This window comes from Tauraco erythrolophus, chromosome 20 (assembly GCF_009769465.1).
Source record: "Tauraco erythrolophus isolate bTauEry1 chromosome 20, bTauEry1.pri, whole genome shotgun sequence".
Taxonomy (NCBI): domain Eukaryota; kingdom Metazoa; phylum Chordata; class Aves; order Musophagiformes; family Musophagidae; genus Tauraco; species Tauraco erythrolophus.
Window position 1 is genome coordinate 14,174,730 of NC_141484.1, and position 20,977 is coordinate 14,195,706.

Here is a 20,977-nt window from a genome sequence, read left to right on the forward strand (position 1 = left end):
CTGGGGTCGTATCCAAGGACTGTTCACGTCTTCTGCAGTTCCATTATGTCCCAGCAGGTGTTCTCAGAGAAGGCTGGATTGTTCATGTGTCCGTTGATTTTCAGGAATCCTTCCACAGTGGTCCGTCTGTCAAATCCGTGTCTCTCCATTTTAGAGACAAGGATGTCATGTGGGACAGTGTCAAACGCCTTGCACGAGTCCAGGAAAACGACATCCGTTGCTTTACCCACGTCAACCAGTGCTGTAGCTTTGTCGTAGAAGGTCACTAAATTAGTCAGGCATGACTTGCCCCTAGTGAAGCCATGTTGGCTGTCATCAACCACTTTGTTATTTTTTATGTGCCTTAGTACAGCTACCAGGAGAATCTGTTCCATGATTTTAGCTGGCACAGAGGTAAGGCTGACTGGTCTGTAGTTCCCCGGATTGTCCTTGGTCCCTTTATAAAGATGAGGGTTATGTTAGCCCTTATCGAATCTGTAGGAACCTCACCAGACTGCCAGGACCTCTCAAATATGTTGGCTAGTGCCCTAGCAACTTCAGCCACCAGTTCCTGTGGATGTATCTCATCAGGTCCTATGGACTTGTGCACCTTCAGGTTCTTTAGGTGTTCCCGGACCTGATCTACTCCTAGCCTGAGTGGTTCTTCACTCTCTCGGACCCAGTCAACATCCTCTGTGATTTGGGTGGTGTGGTTGCCAATGAAGACTGAGGCAAAAAAATTGTTGAATATTTCAGCCTTCTCCACGTCCTCAGTAACCAGGTCACCTGTATCCTTCCAGAGGGGCCCCACATTCTCTCATTTTTCTTTTTTCTCTCACATACCTATAAAATCCTTTTCTGTTATTTCTAATATGGCTGGCCAGATTTGACCCTGTCAGGGCCTTCGCTTTTATAACCTGGTCTCTGAGTATATGAGCAACTTCCTTGTACTCATCCCAGGTTACCAGTCCCTGCTTCCATGCTTTGTGTATTCCCCTTTTGTATTTGATTTTAGCCAGGAGTTCTTTGTTTATCCATATAGGTCTCCTGGTGTTTTTGCCTGATTTCTTCCTCTTAGGGATGCAATGCCTTTGAACTTGGAGGAGATGATCCTTGAAAGTCAACCAGCAATCTTGGGCTCCCAGTCCTTCCAGAGCTTTATCCCATGGCACACTACCAAGGAGGTTCCTGAAGCGGCAAAAGTCAGCTCTTCTGAAATCGAGGGTTTCAAGCTTGCTGAGCTTGCCCCTCTTAGCTGCCCTTAGGATCTCCAATTCCACCATCTCATGGTCACTGCAGCCAAGGCTACCCACGAGTTCAACATGACCTACCAGCCCTTCCCTATTGACCAGAATGAAGTCTAACATGGCACCTCTCCTCATTGGTTCCTCTATCACTTGGATAAGGAAGTTATCATTAATGCTTTCCAGGAATCCCCTGGATTGCTTGTTCCCCGCCGTGTTGTTTTTCCAACTGATGTCGGGGTGGTTAAAATCCCCCATGAGGACCAGGGCTTGTGAACGAGCAGCAACTCCTATCTGCCTATGTAGGGCCTCATCCACTTGGTCCTCCTGATTGGGTGGTCTGTAGCTCACCCCCACTGAAAAGTCTCCTACCCTTCCTTTCACCCTGGCCCACAGGCACTCCTTTCATCATCACTTGCCAAGTGGAGCTCCATGCATTCTAGCCGTTCGTTGACACAGAGGGCAACATGTCCTCCTCGTCGCCCCTGCCTGTCCTGCCTGAACAGTTTATACCCCTTGAGTCCAGCACACCAATCACAGGAGTCATTCCACCATGTCTCTGTGATGCTGATCAGGTCATAGCGCTGCAGGCTCACAAGCATCTCCAGCTCGTCTTGTTTATTGCCCAAGCTGCGGGCATTCATATAGAGGCATTTGAGTTGGGTCCCTGATGAGGTACGTGGAGCCCCCTGATGATGCTCAGATTTTTCCACAGTAACCAACCCCTCAACAACCCCTGTGCTCCATCCACAACCTGGCATGACACCTTGATCCCTTGCTAATTCACAAGACTGCACGATCCTGCTAGTGCATTCCTCCCCTACAAGCACTGGCGTACTGCATTCCGGCTCCCTTCCAGTGACCCTGATTTCACCCCTCGTTACTGACTTTAGGAGCTCATCAGTGGTTAGCATTACAAATCTTATCAGACTGGGAACAAACAAACATAAGAGACCACAACATAATTGCAGACGCGATTGATGGGCTACAAGCCAATGTCTTGCTAGCCCTGAGTTGTGTTCAGGCCCAACTATGGATGCAATCAGTAACTGCCTCTATTATAAGAGAAGGAGAAGGGATATTTCCCACTGAAATCTGAAAGGTAGTCTGGGATGGTGCCACAAGTAAAGAAAGAGAGCTTCAATCCTGGTGGAATGTGGTAAATTTTACTTATAACCCCACCACATGCACAGTTACAGCCTTTGTACTAACCATTTGTAATGCTCTAGTAACTGTGGTAAATCCCATCATAGAATGACAAAACCCTGCTTTATCCTCTCGAACATAGAACATGGGCCCAAAGGGTAAGAGACAGATGGCAAACAGTAGATCTAGAATCCTGCATTGTGCAAGAACAACGAGGATTTCTATGTGAAAGTAATACCGTACGAGCTGATCAAAAGGTGTGTCAGTTTGAAATGCACCCTGATGTTGGCTCAAAGACAACCATAATATATGCGGGGAAAGGTTGTGCATGTCTACGAACAAAATGTAGCTCCATATTTATAGAAAGGACGGAAGTAGAAACGAAAAATCATTCAAACTTCCGCATCTGTAATTTCACTTGGCTCGCGGGATGTGACTTCCATTATTCTGCTCCCGTCACATCCCATCAAATTCTAAAGTCAGACTATACATCGATATATGTTATTACCCTCACTTATAGGAACAAATTTAACTGACAAAGAAATTGCTGCAACATCCTGGTTTAATGCAAATACTGGGAAAAATTAGAAATTGCGGACAGAAAACTCTGGTGACAGTTCATTATGATGCAAACAAGATAAAATTGTTAAAAGAGTAGGAAAGGATGGAGAACATAAATGGTGGGAAGCATTTTTTGGATGGTCACCTTCTGCTACAGGAGTCTTCAATCATCTAATACATCCTGTTACAGCTGCTTTGATACTGTTACTAACACTGCTGGTACGTATGGGTTTGGCGTATGTTTAAAAGGGTGTCTTCAACGCACGAAGCGTTGCATCAAGCAGGAAACTTACACAAGCAAAAGAATTTACTTGATTTAATAGAAAAGGGGGGGGCCGATAGGGGGATAGGTATAGGAGTAGGTATAAGACCATATAAAACTATATTAGCTGTTATTTCTGTAGGTGTATTTATGTAGGCGTAAGAATAGGCATAGAACTACATAGCTCTGTGAAATAGCTCTGTGAAATGTTAGAAGTTATCAAATACTAATCCCTGCTTTGAAACACTGACTACCTGAAAAGAAGGCCCGTAAGAGAGACAAAATAAACGCTAGCAAGGTTGTAACTCGTGATCCGTAGGGAGAAAAATAAGTCAAAGAGGAGAGAAAAGGACTAACGAGAACTAACATTTGTCTTCAAACAATAACAAGTCGGAGACAACCAGATGTCCACTCAAGGCCAGGCCAGGCTGGGAACCGGTTTGGCAAGCTCACACGAGTTCTCACAAGCTTGACATGAGTCCCCACAGGGCACTGACTAGGGCATCAAGCTGTGACGTGCTCTGGTGTCTGTGACATCACAGGGACGAGTCCCTGTGGTGCAATCAAAAAGGGCGCCATGCTGGGACGTGCTCTGTTGCCTGTGACATCACCAAGACGAGTTCTCGGGGTGCAGTGACCAGGGGCGTCAGACCAGAATGTGCTCTGGCGCCTGTGACATCACCGGGTCGACCCACCACAGGGCGGTGACCAGGGGTGACAGTCTGTGATGCGCTCTGATGCCTGTGACATCATCAGGACAGGTTACCGTGGTGTATTGGCCAGGGGTGCCAGACTGCGACGTGTTCTGGCGCCTGTGACATCACAGGGATGAGTGCCCACAAGGTGGTGACGAGGGACGCCAGGCTAGGACGCGCTCTGGGGCCTGTGACATCACCGGGATGACTCCCTGAGGGATGGTGAGCCGGGGTACCAGGCTGTGTAATGCTCTGGCACATGTGACAACACCAGGACAAGTCCCTGCGGGGCGGTGACCAGGTGTGCCTGGATGGGACATGCTCTGGCACCTGTGACATCACTGGGACAAGACCCCGTGGTGCGGTGACGAGGGACGCCAGGGTCGGACACGCTCTGGCGTCTGTGACATCACCAAGATAGAGTCCCCACAGAGCGGTGACGAGTGTGCTGGCGCCTGTGACATCACCAGGACATGTCCCTGTAGGACGGTGACAGGGGGGCCAGTCTGTTATGCGCACTGGCGCATGTGACATCACCGGGACAGGTTCCCGTGGGGCAGTGAACCAGGGGTGCCAGGCTGGGATGCGATCTGGCACCTGTGACATCCCCAAAACAAGTCCCCGTGGATTGCAGATCGGGGTGCTAGGATGAGGTGGGCTCTGGAGCCTGTGACATCATCGGGATGAGTTCCCACAGGGCAGTGACCAGGGTTTCAAGGATGTGAAGCGATCTGGTGCCTGTGACTTCACAGGGATGAGTGCCCGTGGTGCAGTGACCAGGCGCGCCAGGATAAGATGCGCCCTGGCACGTGTGACATCACCAAGATGAGTCCCCGTGGGACGGTGACGAGAGGTGCCAGTCTGTGAAGCACTCTGGCACCTGTGACATCATCCAGACAAGTCTCCGTCGGGTGGTGACAAGGGGCGCAAGGCTGGGATGCATTCTGGCACCTGTGACATCACCGGGATGAGTCCTTGCAGGGCAGAGACAATGGGAACCAGGCTGGGAGATGCTCTGGCACCTGTGATATCCCCGGGACAAGTCCCCTTAGGGCGGTGACCAGGGGTGCCAGGCTGGGACGCGCTCTGGCGCCTGTGACATCACTGGGACGAGTCCCTGTGGGTCGGTGACCAAGGGTGCCAGGCTGGGACCCATTCTAACACCTGTGACATCACCAGGATGGGTGCCCGTGATGCGCTGACCAAGCGCGCCAGGCCGAGACGCGCTCTGGCACCTGTGACATCACCAGGACTAGTCCTCGTGGGGCGGTGAACAGGGGCGACAGGCTGGGACAACCTCTGGCACCTGTGATATCACCACGATGAGTCCCCGTGGGTCGGTGACCAACGGCACCAGGCTGGGAACCCTTCTTAGGCCAGTGACATCACCGGGACAATTCTCTGTGGGACGGTGACCAGGGGCACCAAGCTGAGACACGCTTTCGCATCTTTGACATCACCAGGACTAGTCCTTGTTGGGAGGTGAAGAGGGGCGCCATGTTGGGACAAGCTCTGGCACCTGTGACATTACCAAACGTGTCCCTGTGGGACGGTGACCAAGGGTGTCGGTCTGTGATGTGCACAGTCCCCACAGGATGCTGACTAGGGGTGCCTGTATGTGAAGTACTCTGGCACCTGTGACATCACTGGGACGAGTCTCCATGGGGCGGTGACCAGGGGCGCCAGGCAGGGACGTGCTCTGGCGCCTGTGATATCACCAGGATGAGTCCTCGTGGGGCGGTGACCAGGGGCGCCAGGCAGGGACGTGCTCTGGCGCCTGTGATATCACCAGGATGAGTCCTCGTGGGGCGTTGAACAGGGATGCCAGGTTGGGACAAGCTCTGGCACCTGTGACATCAGCAAGACGAGTCCCTGTGGGATGGTGACCAGAGTAACCAGTCTGTGATGCGCTCTGGTGCCTGTTACAGCACTGAGACGAGTCCCCATGGGTCGGCGACCAAGGGTGAGAGGCTAGAACCCATTCTTACGCCTGTGACATCACTGAGACGAATGCCTGTGATGCAGTGACAAGGCGTGCCAGGCTGAGCTGCGCTCTGGCACCTGTGACATCACCAGGACGAGTCCACGTGGATCGGTGAACAGGGGTGCCAGTCTGTGATGCACTCTGTCGCCTGTAGACATCACTGAGATGAGTCTCTGCAAGGAGGTCACAAGGGGCACCAGTCTGGGATGTGCTCTGGTGCCTGTGACATCACTGGGATGAGTCCCCGTGGGGCGGCGACCAGGGGCACCAGGCTGTGACGCACTCTGGCACCTGTGACATCACAGGACAAGTCCCCGTGGTGCTTTCAAAAAGGGCGCCAGTCTGGGACACACTCTGGTGCCTGTGACATCACCAGGACAAGTCCCCTTGGGGCTGTGACCAGGATCGCCAGGGTGTGATGCTCTCTGGCGCCTGTGACATCACCGGGACGAGTCCCCATGGAACAGTGACCAGTGGTGCTAGTCTGTGATACACTGTGGTGCCTGTGACATCACCGGGCTGAGTCCCTGTGGGTGTGTGATCAAGGGCACCAGGGTGGGGCCCCTTCTTAGGCCAGTGACATCACCGGGACAAGTCCCCGTGGGGCGGAGACCAGGAGTGCCAGTCTGTTATGCACACTGGCGCATGTGACATCACCGGGACAGGTCCCCGTGGGGCAGTGAACCAGGGGCGCCAGGCTGGGACGCGATCTGGCACCTGTGACATCACCGAAATGAGTCCCCGTGGATTGCGGATCGGGGTGCCAGGATGGGGTGTGCTCTGGAGCCTGTGACATCACCGGGACGAGTCCCCATGGGAAAGTGACCAGGGGTGCCCCTCAGTGACACGTTCTGGAGCCTCTGACATCACCAGGACGAGTCCCCGCAGGGCAGTGAGCAGGGGTGCCAGTCTGGGATGTGCTCTGATGCCTGAGACATCCCCGAAACAAGTCCTCGTGGGTCGGTGACCAAGGGCACCAGGCTGGGACCCCTTCTTAGGCCAGTGACATCACCAGGAGAATTCTCCGTGGGGCGGTGACCAGGGGCACCAAGCTGAGACACGCTCTCGCGTCTTTAACATCACCAGGACGAATCCTCGTTGGGCGGTGAAGAGGGGCGCCAGGTTGTGACGAGCTCTGGCGTCTGTGACATCACCAGGATGAGTCCCCTTGGGCGCTGACCGGGGCGCCAGGCTGGGATGCGCTCTGGCGCCTGTGACGTCTCCAGGACGAGTGCCCGTGATGCGGTGACAAGGCATGCCAGGTTGAGACATGCTCTGGTGCCTGTGACATCACCAGGACAATTCTCTGTGGAGCCGTGAACAAGGCCGTCAGGCTGGGACACAGTCTGGCACCTGTGACATCACCGGCACGAGTCCCCGTGGCGCAGTGAAAAAGGGCGGCAGTCTATGACACCCTCTGGCACCTGTAACATCACCGGGACTAGTCCCTGTGGTGTGGTGACAAAGGGCACCAGGCTGGGACCCATTTTTAGGCCAGTGATATCACCTGGATGAATTTTCACAATTTTCTCCAAAACCAAAGGTGCTGGAAGAGAAAAATCTTGACATGTTCTCACTAGCTCTTGGCACACAAAGAGAACTGGGGCTCTGGCCTCTACGCTTTCCTCTGTCACCGAAAGCACACTTACCTTTCTCAGTCGCGCAAAAGACAGGCTCCGAATTCTTAAATGTCCAGTGATTCCTCCCAAACGAAAGGTGCCAAGAGGGAAAACCTTGCCTCGTTCTCACTAGCCCTTTGCTCTCTACTAACACTTTGCCTTGTTGTGAATGCAACCAAGAGAACAGGGTCTCTGGCGTCTGCCCTGTGCTATGTCACCTAAAGTACCATTCCCTTGCTCATTCGCGCAAAAGGCCCCCTCCAAATTCTTAAAGGTCCAGTGATGCCTCCCAAACCAGAAGGTGCAAGGAGGGAAAACATTGCCTGGTTTTCACTAGCCCTTTGCTCTCTAGTGAATGGACAAAAAGAGAACTGGGGCTCTGGCCTCTGCACTTTCCTATGGCTCCAAAAGAAAACTTTTCACTTTCTCAGTCGCGCATAAGCCCGCCTCTGAATTCTTAAATGTCCATTCATTTCTCTGAAACCAAAGGTGCTGGAAGAGAAAAACCTTGACTTGTTCTCACTAGCTGTCCTAGTTTTAGCTGGGACAGAGTTTTTTTTTAACAGCCAGAAGAGCTCCGTGTTTTGGTTTTACTCAGAGGCTCACTCTGAGAAGAATGTTGGTAGCAACATTCATAAGAAGGTGGGATGGAAAATCCACCTCCGCTTTAGAGGCCACGGTACACCAGTTAGGAGGAAGAACCAACAGAAATAGAAGTTTCTCCAGTTCCTCAGGACAGCTGTTGCCCCAGTCTACAGTGAGCAGTCCACTAGTCAAAATGGGAGGGCTGATCCTCCTAGCCACCCTGACTCTAATCCTGCTGTTTCCTCTGATGAATATGGCATTAGAGGGGTCCTGCCTCCAGCCAGGTGGAGGAGAGGGATAATCGAGTTTACTGGACTGTGTGGATTCAGTGGCCTGGCACATCATACCCCAGAAAGTATAAGGCTCTAGTGGATACTGGTGCCCAATGCACCTTGATACCACCGAACATCAGAGGGGCAGAATCCATCTGTATTTCTGGAGTGACAGGGGGGTCTCAACAACTGACTGTGTTAGAGGCTGAAGTGAGCCTAACTGGAGAGCAGTGGCAAAAACACCCTATTGTAACTGGCCCAGAAGCACCGTGCATCCTTGGCATAGATTATCTTAAGAGAGGGTATTTCAAAGACCCAAAAGGGTATCGGTGGGCTTTTGGCATAGCTGCAATAGAGACAGAAGAAGGCAGACAGCTGTCTACTTTGCCTGGTCTCTCAACGGACCCTTCTGCTGTGGGGTTACTGAGGGTCGAAGAACAATGGGTGCCAATTGCTACTACAACAGTGCACCGACGGCAATATCGTACCAACCGAGACTCTCTAATTCCCATCCATAAGTTGATTCGTCAACTGGAGAGTCAAGGAGTCATCACAAAGACCCGCTCCCCTTTTAACAGCCCCATATGGCCTGTACGTAAGTCCAATGGCGAGTGGAGGCTGACGGTAGACTATCGTGGCTTGAATGAAGTTACGCCACTACTGAGTGCTGCCGTGCCAGATATGCTGGAACTTCAGTACGAACTGGAGTCAAAGGCGGCCAGGTGGTACGCTACAATTGATATCGCTAATGCGTTTTTCTCAATTCCTTTGGCACCAGAATGCAGGCCACAGTTTGCTTTCACTTGGAGGGGCATCCAGTATACCTGGAATCGACGGCCCCAGGGGTGGAAACACAGCCCCACTATTTGCCATGGACTGATCCAGACCGCACTGGAACAGGGTGATGCCCCAGAACATTTGCAATACATTGATGACATCATTGTATGGGGCAACACAGCAGAAGACGTTTTTGAGAAAGGTGAAAAGATAATCCAAATCCTTCTGAAAGCAGGCTTTGCCATAAAACAGAGTAAGGTCAAGGGACCTGCCCAGGAGATTCAGTTTTTGGGAGTAAAATGGCAAGATGGGCGTCGTCAGATTCCGATGGACGTGATTAATAAAATAACAGCTATGTCCCCACCAACCAACAACAAGGAAGCACAAGCTTTCTTAGGCATTGTGGGTTTCTGGCGAATGCATATTCCCGACTACAGACAGATTGTAAAACCCCTCTACCAAATAATCCGAAAGAAGAATAATTTTGAATGGGGCCCAGAGCAAAAACAAGCCTTTGAACAAATTAAACAAGAAATAGTCCATGCGGTAGCCCTGGGACCAGTCCGGACAGGACAAGATGTCAAAAACGTGCTCTACACCGCAGCTGGGGAGAATGGCCCTACCTGGAGTCTCTGGCAAAAAGCACCAGGGGAGACCTCTTGGGTTTTGGAGTCGAGGATACAAAGGATCTGAAACCAACCATACTCCAAGTGAAAAAGAGATACTGGCAGCATATGAAGGAGTCCGAGCTGCTTCTGAAGTGATTGGTACGGAAGCACAGTTGCTCCTGGCACCCCGATTGCCAGTGCTCGGCTGGATGTTCAAAGGGAGCGTCCCGTCTACACACCACGCAACTGATGCCACATGGAGCAAGTGGATCGCGCTGATCACACAAAGAGCTCGGACAGGAAACCTCAATCGCCCAGGAATTTTGGAAGTGATCACTAACTGGGCTGAAGGTAAAGACTTTGGAATGTCACCAGAGGAGGAGGAGGTGACACGTGCTGAGGAGGCTCCACCTTATAATGAACTATCAGACAATGAGAAGAAATGCGCTCTGTTTACCGACGGATCCTGTCGCCTTGTAGGAAAACATCAAAAATGGAAAGCTGCTGTATGGAGTCCTACTCAACGGGTCGCAGAAGCTACCAAAGGAGAAGGCGAAGCAAGTCAGTTCGCAGAGGTGAAAGCCATCCAACTGGCTTTAGACATCGCTGAACGAGAAAAGTGGCCAATGCTCTATCTCTATACCGACTCTTGGATGGTAGCAAATGCCCTGTGGGGATGGCTACGGCAATGGAAGCAGAGCAGCTGGCAACGCAGAGGTAAACCCATCTGGGCTGCCCCGTTGTGGAAAGACATTGCTGCTCGAGTAGAGAAGCTGATTGTGAAAGTACGACATGTAGATGCCCATGTACCCAAGAGTCGGGCCACAGAAGAACATGAAAACAATCAACAGGTGGATCAGGCCGCCAAGATTAAAGTGGCTCAGGTGGATCTGGACTGGCAACATAAAGGTGAAAAATTTCTAGCTCGTTGGGCCCATGATGCCTCAGGCCATCAAGGAAGGGACGCCACATACAAATGGGCTCGTGATCGAGGGGTGGACCTAACTATGGACACTATTGCAGAGGTGATCCATGAATGTGAAACGTGTGCTGCAATCAAGCAAGCCAAGCGGTTAAAACCTCTTTGGTATGGAGGGCGTTGGTTGAAATATCAATATGGAGAGGCTTGGCAAATTGACTATGTCACACTTCCACAAACTCGCAGTGGCAAGCGTTACGTGCTCACAATGGTGGAAGCAGCCACTGGATGGCTGGAAACCTATGCTGTGCCCCATGCCACCGCCGGAACACTATCTTGGGCCTTGAAAAGCAAGTCTTGTGGCGGCATGGCACCCCAGAAAGAATTGAGTCAGACAACAGGACTCATTTCCGTAACAATCTTAAAGACACCTGGGCCAAAGAGCATGGCATCGAGTGGGTATATCACATCCCCCCCCATCACCAGCTTCTGGGAAGATTGAACAATATAATGGATTGCTAAAAATCACACTGAAAGCAATGGGTGGTGGAACCTTCAAACATTGGGATACGCATTTAGCAAAAGCCACCTGGTTAGTCAACACTAGAGGATCTGCCAATCGAGCTGGTCCTGCCCAATCAGAACTTCTATGTACTGTAGAAGGAGATAAAGTCCCTGTAGTGCACATGAGGAATATACTCGGGAAGACAGTTTGGGTTATTCCTGCCTCGGGTAAAGGTAAACCATTTCATGGGATTGCTTTTGCTCAAGGACCTGGGTGCACTTGGTGGGTGATGCAGAAGGACGGGGAAGTCCAATGTGTACCTCAAGGGGATTTGATGTTGGGTGAAAATAGATGATAAAATTAATTGAATTGCGTGATATTAATTGCTGAATAACCCTGTCCCTGCATACCATCATCGCTATGGTTGTCACATTATACTAATGCCATTATATTAAGAATCATCCAGGTTAATGAAGAATGAACTTCGGCAGAACCAGAACTGATTCCAAACACTCAGCAACTTCCTTGAGATCAACATCTTCAACCTGCAGACGGTGGCTGGATACACCAACTACGAGCTCCAGACACCACATGCAACAAAGACTACATGTCATCCGTTCTACCGACTGAGTGATATCCACGTCATCTTTCCTGCCCTGAGAGATTGCTGTAACAGATGAAAACACATTTTGGAGGGATGACCCATGGGTAAGGGAATAGTATATATGTAAGGTTTGAGCATGACGTGCATGGTATGGAATAAGGGGTGGATACTGTCCTGGTTTTAGCTGGGACAGAGTCAGCTCTTCTTTTTAGCAGCTAGAAGACCTCCGTGTTTTGGTTTTACTCAGAGGCTCGCTCTGAGAAGAATGCTGATAGCAAGCTGATGTTTGAGACTCCAAGGACTTTTCAGTGTGCCGGAGTGCAGAAACACGGCGGGATAAGGGGGGAGCATAGCTGGGACAAGGGGCACACGATTCCCCTTGTGATTTGTGATGGAACTTAAGATTGAGGCCAAACTGGCCAATTAGTATTCCTTATCATGCAGCGTCATGCCCAGTATAAAGGTGAGGGACAGCCGGACAGACGGGCTTTGGCACTTTGGATCTTTCGCCGCTTTTGCTCTTTTGCGCTTGCTGCGCTTTTGCTCTATTGCCTTTTTTTCCCCCTCTCTCCCAGCACTCCCACTCTCAGAGCACTCTCTCTCTCTCTCTCTGCCCCTCTCTATTTCGGGGCCTCGCGTTCGTCCGGGATTGCAGCTTCGGGCTAAGGATAAGAGGGGGTGGTGAGCATCTACACTGTGTATTAAATCATCTGTATTAAATTGTTCTTATCTCAACCCACGCGTTTCCCATTTCTCCTTTAATTCTCTCCCTCATTCCTGGGGGTGGGGGAGGGTGAGTGACCGGCTGTGTGGGTTCGGTTGCTGGAGCGGCCTAACCCATGACAACTTTCCACGCTACTTCTAAAAGTTTAGACAATCTCCTTGAATCATCTCCATCTAATTTTTGTAATTTTCGTCGTATATCTGGAGCAAAATGAGCTGTGAATGTGTAAGCGATTTGTGCCACATCCCTCTCTCTTTCAGGATCCAATTTAGTATATTTTCGAACATAATCTCTCATAAAATTCCCAGGGGGTCTTATTTTTATCCTGAATCACCTGATACAGTTTAGACATATTTTGAGCTGTAGGGATAGCATGTCTCATTCTGTAAATTAACAGTCTTTGATACCTTGTTAATAAATCTCCCTGAACACAGATATTAGGGTCCCACCTAGGATCTGCAGGTGGAAAATAATCATCTATGTGGCCTATCTGTCCCTGTTGCACATGAAGCCGTTCCACCTCCTCCCTTGCCTTAGCTGTTACCAGGGTCTTTTCATCAATAGTAAGCAAAGTGTCCAAGATTACTTGTCAATCATTCCCATCTGGATCCTGAGTCCTTATGAGAGTTTCTAATACCTTGGTAGCTTTTCCGGGATCCTCCCTATAAGTCCCAGCAAGTTCTTTCCAAACTTTTAAATCCATTACAGAGAATGGTACCTTTACTGTTACTGGCCCCATGGGCCCGACAGCCTGCCTTAAAGGGGCCTGTATTACTCTGCCCCTTAATCTCTTCGGGTCCTTCCCACAATCGGGCCGAATTCACCTCCTTGCTCGTCAGAGCTAATCTCCCTGTCAGAATCAGAGTCAACTCCAGCTGATGCTTCCCCTGACCCCGGATCTGCCGGACGTACCTCTCGAACCCCCTTTTGTCGAACCCCCCTGGTAGGGGAGTGTAAAAAAGTTGACGAGCAAATGTCATTTGGGTCCACTGACTTTCCATTGATTGAGTAATGCTGTGCTGATCGGTTGTTCAAGTTTTGCTTTCTCAGCGAGTGTGCAACCAGTGATTTGCTGGTTGCAACACCAAACGTGAGAAGAGAAAAACCTTGTGTGCAGCTGGGCTGGACACAGGGTTTCAGAACTGGACCACAGCATGGAGGTTGACCTGGGAAGCCAGCTTGCACTGCTGCTGGGCAGCATCTTGAAGGTGAGTGCTTCCGAGTTGCAGGTGGAAGAGCTCCTGCCTGGCCTGGAGCATTCGAAGGCTCACCTGGAGCCCTTGGCATTGCAGGAGTTCCTCCAAAGCTTCCCTGCCAAGCTCCTCATGACAGACCTCTACAAGGACTGGATGGCAGCGATGCAGAAGAGCAGCAAGGAAGAGAAAATGGAAGAGCTGAAAGCCTAAGCGTGGGCAGCAGCCTGCCTGTTGAGCAGGAGCCCTGACCGCTGGCCCAGAGCCCCTGGGAAGTTGCACAACACAGCCGCTGCCTCCCACCTGCCTTGGGCAAGCCTGGGGGACAGCAGTGGGCAACAACTGCTTTCTTCACCTTGTGTTCCTGTTCCCTCAGGGTGGCTGGGAAGTTGCCCGCAGCCAACCTCCTTCTCCTCAAGCAGCTGCTGTCCCTGCACCAGCATATCGGCCACAACACGTCCACCAGCAGAATGGCCTCCAGCAACCTGGCCATCTACATTGGGTCAAACCTGCTGAGTCCAGCCAACGAGGACCACCTCCTGCTGGAGGCCATGCTGGAGGTGACTGAGAAGGTACGGTCTCTTGAGCAGCCAGCTGCAGCCTTCCTGGCCCATCAGAGCTTGGCTGTTGAGAGGTCCTTGGCTGCCTCTTCTCTGGAGCAAATGCTGGCGGGGTGGCTGCCTGGAAGAGCAGCCCCACAGCCACAGCCTTCTGCGCAGAGGCGAGGGGCAGGAGCGGGAGAGGCTGCTTGCTGGTTTCAGGCAGCTGGCTGGAGACCAGGGGTTTGGTGTGTGCAGGTGAACGTGCTGGTGGAGTTCCTGATCGACAACTGCCGGGAACTCTTTGGGGAGGAGACGGCCTTGCTGTCCAGTCCCTCAGCTGAGGAGTCACCAGCGCTCAGGGATGGATGCACAGATATGAGGAGGGGCTGAGGGCTGTCAGAGCTTGAGCAGACAGCTGGTCTAGGGCTTTGGGTGGGTTTTGCCGCAGCCGTTGTCCACTTCCCAGGCGTCACTTTGCTGCATGGGCTTTTGCTTTCCAGAGCTGCCTTTGGGAGAGCAACGTGGCCCTGCAGGTGAAGCAGGGGTGGAGCAGCAGGTAAAAGCCTTCGGGGACGCAGCACCGTCTCTGCCCGTCCTCCAGAAAGCAGCAGGGGCAGACACGGTGGTGGGATCGGAAGGGGCAGAGACACAGCACTGCGGCACAATGAAGTGGGCAAGTCTTTTCTTGCCCAGAGGGGGACTGCAGGCTCCCTGCTGAATGGTGCCCCCTTCCAAACACGCTTGGTGTTCCACACCCGTGTGAACATGGTGTTCCAAAGTGAGACCCTTGGAAGAAAGGGCTAATGCCAACCAGCCAAAGGGTTCTTCTCTGTAGAGCTGAGGTAGCAATTTGCCAAACACCTGCTCACAGGTCCAGGGTGTCCCTTGCCACCTGCTGACACCAGAAACTGAAAACAGAAGAAGAAGAAAGAGAAAAAAGACCTGGGCAGAGGAGAGGGAGCATCAGCTGGAAAGGAAGAGACCGAAGAGAGAAGACAGGCGCTGCAGAAAAAGCAGGAAGATCCAGAAGGTCAGGAAGCCCAGGTGTGTAGCAGGCCCTGCTGCCCATTTTCCCCAACTCTGAACACTGCTCTGAGCCAGCCCAACTCGCTGGTGAGGGATGGTGCTCCGCGGGGTTGGGAAAGAACTCCATGGCAGCTCCCCAGCGGCTCCCGACAGAGCCCCGCTGTGTGGCACAGGGCCACTGTGCATCTCTGCACGCGCACCGGTCTCTACGGCACCATGCGTGGGGACAAGAGGCCACAGCCATCCCATAGTCAATGCCAGCAACAGCTCTCTCCTCTGGGCCATGAGCAGCTCCTCGTGAGCGGCGTTCCCCACAGCCGGGGGAGCCCCGTGGTGCCTGGTCCTGCCTTTGTGGGTTATCAGGGCTTTGGACTCTGTCGTTGCAGGTGCCGCTGTCTGGCTGCTGGCTGAACCGCTGTGACTCCTGGGCGCTGCCTCCCTCTTCCCCCAGTAGATGTTCACAATAAAATGATCTTTTCTCTCTTCTCACTGTGTCTGCCATAGAATATTCTGGGCTGTGGAGATGGCTGTTTGGCAATGGATCCTAGGGGAGGAGTTTAAGATTGTCCCTTGTCCCAGCATCTCAGCTGTTGTTCCTGTTTGATGAAAAATACCACGACTCAGCTGACTAAATACAATTAATTAAAAACAACTCCAATTCCCATGTGCCTGGATTTTAAGAAATATAATTAATTTACAGTGAAATTGATTTGCATTCTTAGTTTTGAAAACACATGGATAGAATCATAGAATGATTAGGGTTGGAAGGGACCTCAAACATCATCCAGTTCCAACCCCCCTGCCATGGGCACGGAAACCGTCCACTACACCAGGTTGCCCAAAGCCCCATCCAACCTGGCCTTGAACATTTCCAGGGATGGGGCAGCCACAACTTCTCTGGGCAACCTGTTCCAGTGCCTCACCACCCTCAGAGTGAAAAATTTCTTTCTTATATCTAACCTAAATCTCCCCTCTTTCAGTTTAAATCCATTGCCCCTTGTCCTATCACTACACACCCTTATAAAAAGTCCCTCTCCAGCTTTCCTGTAGGCCCCCTTCAGGTACTGGAAAGCTGCTATAAGATCACCCCGGAGCCTTCTCTTCTCCAGGCTGAACAGCCCCAACTCTCTCAGCCTGTCTCCAGAGCAGAGGTGCTCCAGCCCTCGGATCATCTCTGTGGCCTCCTCTGGACTCGTTCCAGTAGCTCTGTGTCCTTCTTGTGTTGGGGACTCCAGAGCTGAACACAGTATTCCAGGTGGAGTCTCACGAGAGTTGAGTAGAGGGGCAGAATCACCTCCCTCGACCTGCTGCCCACGCTGCTTTGGATGCAGCCAGGACATGGTTGGCTTTCTGGGCTGCCATCACATGTTGCCAGCTCATGTTGAGCTTCTCACCCACCAGCACTCCCAAGTCCTTTTCCTCAGGGCTGCTCTCAATCCATTCTCCGCCCAGCCTGTACTTGTGCATGGGATTGCCCCGACCCACGTGCAGATAACATGTTAAAACTTCCCTCTGCAGCTGCAGGGGTTTGGAATATACTTTTTTTTAAATAAAATATGAGACCTTTTTCTGCTGGGGCTGTACTTTGAGAAAAAAAAGATAAGGGTGATCCATGAGCTCCCTCAGTTTGATCTCTCTGGCACACAGAAGGTGGTGGAGATAAGTGGTATTTTTCTTCAGCACTTTTTCTTTTTGGTGTTAAGGAACTATTTAAGGTGATGGACTTGAAGCTTCAATGGGAATGTGCATTGTAGGAGGTACAGAAACCAACCAGCAAAGCACAGTTTTTCTGCAAGTGTAAATTGGCAGTTTTTTTAAAAAAATGTTCTTTGAAGCAGTCACATCATATACTCTGAGCAGAGCAAGGCTCATGTAATGACTTGAAGCATTTTTTTCTTTTCTCACCGTTACAGAAAAAGGAAGTGGTTGCTTTTACAATGTGGAGCAGCTATTAAATTAAATTAAATTACTAGATCTAATGTGTCTGGATTTGTAGAAAGCGGTTTGACAGTTTCCCTTGATAGATTGTTGTAAACGTTCCCTAAATACGAGTGAGGTGGTACATTATTAAGATGGTTAAGGAATTGGTCAGAAACCAGAGACCTGAATTAAAGGTGTCTGTTGTTCACAGGAGTTGGTAAGAAGTGAACCCCCACTGGGCTGTAATGGTGTCAATGCTGTTTAATACTGATTTTCATGTTTTAAGCAGAGCTGTGGCACGCTCCTTCTTCGTCGTCGTGGGTGTCACCCGAGAGAGAAGCAAAGCTCAGAGAACTGCAGCATTAATGGGCTGGAGCCCAAGGTCTCGAGGCAGTGGGTCGGGCCACACAGGATTATTGGCACCAGCGAAGGGAATGGCTGCATGGACAGAATTTGAATATGAACCAGCCAGAGCATCGCCAGCCGCTGACACACGTGGGAACGCAGAGCTGACTGTGAAAGGACAGACAGCAAAACGACCCAGCCTGCGCTGCGGGAGGCGTTTCACAAATGTGAGCAGGGCCAGCATGTCACATTTGGGCAGAGCTGCCAAACGTAGAAGGCGAGTTTTTGGAGCTGCTGTACTGATGAAAGGCTGACAAATGAAAAACATGCTGTCATGGCAGCACCGAGTGTCACACGTGTTGTCCTCCGTTGGCTCAGGCAGGCGACGGCAGCCCTGCCCACCATACCCAAGCGCTCACAGCCGGCTGTGGACCCTAAAAGTGAAGCCAACCTCTGCACGTGATTTAGATGGAGAAGACCACTAAGCTCAGCCTTCCACAGGTACTCTCCTAGGAGTCAGGTGCAGTCTAACCCACTGGCAGAGCTGGCCCATCACAGAGCTGACTGAAATCCAAGTGAGGTCTGGAGATCACCACTGCTGGATTTGGTGGAGCCGGATCACGGTGCCTGTGACGGCTGTGCTGCTGTCAGGCAGCTGTGTGTGTTTCCATACGGAGCTATATAGGTGAGGGAGATTTGAAAGGAGTGGTTTTTGCTTCCTGTGTTTGCAATTGAAGGATGGGATCCGACTAAAGGGGTGAGTCCGGGAATTACGGTTGTGATGAAACATCTCTGTCCGGAATCATGGGGGGTTGCTCATATACTGGGGTGAAGAGGTGGAGGGTCAGAGGTACATGTGCGGCAGGGGCTGTGTTAACCCCCCCGCCTCCTGCTGCACCAGTGACCGCCGGTGGAGGTGCTGTGAAAGGAACATCAAACCTTTAAGAAATTACATTAAGAAATTTAATTAAGAAAGAAAGAGAGATACGGGAGAGGGCTGGTGCTGGAGTGGGCAAGTGCAGGTCGTGTGTCACGGAGACCCGTGCTCCACACCTTCTCTAGGAACCTATCGATGGCGGTTGGGGCGCCGAGTGTTGGAGCGTTTGGCCAGCCGGCACGCCGCCGCCCTCTTGCTCTTCTTCCGTGGGACGGTGTCCTGTGTCTTGCGGGTACCGACTGGCGCGGGGCGCTTGGGCCGCTTGCTGCTCGCCTCTCCTGAGCTGGGCGCCACCCGGCAGGAGACAAAGCCCGGCGGCAGCCGCAAGCGGGTCAGAACCACCCGAGGCTGTCTCCGCGGCACCTCCTCCACCGCTTGGGCCATGCAGGGTGGCTGATACTGAGGGGCAGATGAGGGACTCAGCAGAGGACTCTCCAGAGCATCCTTCAGGGGAGTCTCCAGAGAACCCTCTGGGTGACCCTCCAAGGGACTCTCCACCAAAGTCTCCATGGAACTCACCGTCAGCCGGGTAGGGAGGACCGCTGTCCCCTCTGCCACGTACTCTGAGAGGTCAGGGAGCCTGTTGAAGAGGGCAGTCAGGCGGGGGCTGTCGGGGATGCTGTCTTTGCTGTCCATTGTGTCGAGCCAGGCGAGCGTGTCGCTGATGTCCACCATGAACAGCTCCTCATCCTCGAACTGCAGGTGGTCCCCTGCCAGCTCTGGAATGGCCTTGGCAAAGGCATCTGGCCCCAGCTCAGGCAGGTCCAGAGACTTCTCCAGGGCTGCCGGGCTGGTCCGCCCTGCTGAGAAAGCAATCAAAAGCAGCCCAATCTCAGGGCGGTGCAAGCTTTCCTGGGCATGGGACGCCCACCCGCAGGCTCTGCTACCCTCCAAAACTCACTGTTGGGCACCCTGCAGGCGATCTGCACCACCTGTCCTGAGGCCCCCCAGAAATGGGGTGAGGCTGTGCTTAGTGTAGTACACAATGGGGACCCTACTGTAGCCTACAGGCAGATGGAAACACACGTGAACCACCTTGTCCACACTTACTGGCAGCAGATCTCCTGGCACGAAGAACAACCGTTTGCCTACAGCAGGTGAACCGAGTGGCTACCAGCAAGGACAGGTAACCCTCCTCCCTCAGAGGAGTGCTGATTCTCCCGTACCACCCAGTGCTTCTCAAGCCCACCCTGGCCCCACGTGGACTGCCCTGCCTCACCAGGCCCACCAGCCTTGCTGAGCATCAAAGGTGGCAGCAATGGATCCTGATGCAGCGGTGTGCCCAGCAGCTGCTGGAAGCGGTTGGGTGGGTGACTGTTCACCTCCGGGCCAGCCGCCAGCATCACCGTGTTGGTGCTTGTCAGGTGCTTCAGGAGGTCAGGGCGGTCGATGCGGAAGTGTGGGTTGTGGAAGTGGTGCAGGGGTCCAGCAGAGCTGCCACCATCGACACCCATCAAGCCTGGCTCCGCCCCCTCCACACTGCTCTCCAGCCCCATCATCGACTGGCGGAAGCTGTGGAGATTGAGCTGTTGGATGAAGCTGCTGAAGCTCTTGGTCTCGAGGAGGCAGTCAGCTTCTGCAGCCGCGTCTGGCCCCATGGTGCGGCATTGTTCTGCCACCAGCAGCTCATGCTTAAAGAGCAGCTGGTTGATGAGCAGCCCCTCGCCGCGGGCATCCCAGCAGATGGAGTGGATGTATGGGCTGTTCACCAGCAGCCACAGCTTAGTTGGGAAGTTGTTCAGCTCGATGAGGGAGGGCAGTCGTATCCTCATGGTAGTGGAGGGGAAAGGATGCGGCAGTGAAGGAGAAAGGATGCGGAAACAACCACTCGAGGACGCAACGGCGCAAGGACGTGGCAGCGACCAGTCCAGGATGCGGCAGCAACCAGTCCAGGATGTGGCAGCGACCAGTCCAAGACGCAGCTGTGACCAGTCCAGGACACAGCAGCAACCAGCCGAGGACGCAGCAGCGATCAGTCCAGGATGCAGCAGCGACCAGTCCAAGACGCGGTTGCCACGGGCACTGGACATGCTGGCCGCTCGTGCAACAATGGTCACTGGGCGACAGTTGCTCCGCCCCACAGCACTGGGATTGACCTTTGCGCTGCCCCACCCTGCTTGGCCCCGCCCTGCTTGGCCCCGCCCTTCCCCTTGGCCCTGCCCCCCATCCCATCACCCCATTACCCCCTCTGCACTGGTGCCCTAGTGTCCTCCCTAGAGGACTGAGCGTGCGAAGTAATTTCCATGTAAAGCAAGAGAAAATTAACTGACTGTTTAAGAGAATAACAATGACTACGGAAACACGTGATGGACACGCGTGATTGTGGTGTATAATGAAGGTTCTGTCCAGGGGCTGAGGGTGCAGCCAGGAGGAGATATCCTGCAGCCAGGAGGAGATATCCTGCAGCCAGGAGGAGATATCCTGCACCCAGCACCGCAATAAAGAACGGCGCTTTCTAAAACTCCAATATGTGTCTTGGAAAGTTCAATTTCAATTGCACCGACTTTTCGGGAATCAGTTTTGGCGACCC

At 52.5% G+C, this 20,977-nt stretch overlaps 1 protein-coding gene and 1 pseudogene across 1 annotated transcript; one reads left to right on the forward strand and one right to left on the reverse strand.

The window, feature by feature from the left end:
* LOC147527373 (uncharacterized) overlaps positions 1–13,223 on the reverse strand; it is a 29,170-nt pseudogene extending 15,947 nt beyond the window's left edge.
* Positions 13,224–13,638: 415 nt separating this feature from the next.
* LOC104381206 (T-cell activation Rho GTPase-activating protein-like) lies at positions 13,639–14,609 on the forward strand. Its single transcript, XM_086624339.1, is given in 4 exon segments — positions 13,639–13,692; positions 13,777–13,892; positions 14,054–14,249; positions 14,475–14,609. Coding segments are annotated over 4 exon segments (501 nt in total).
* The last annotated feature ends 6,368 nt before the right edge of the window (positions 14,610–20,977 follow it).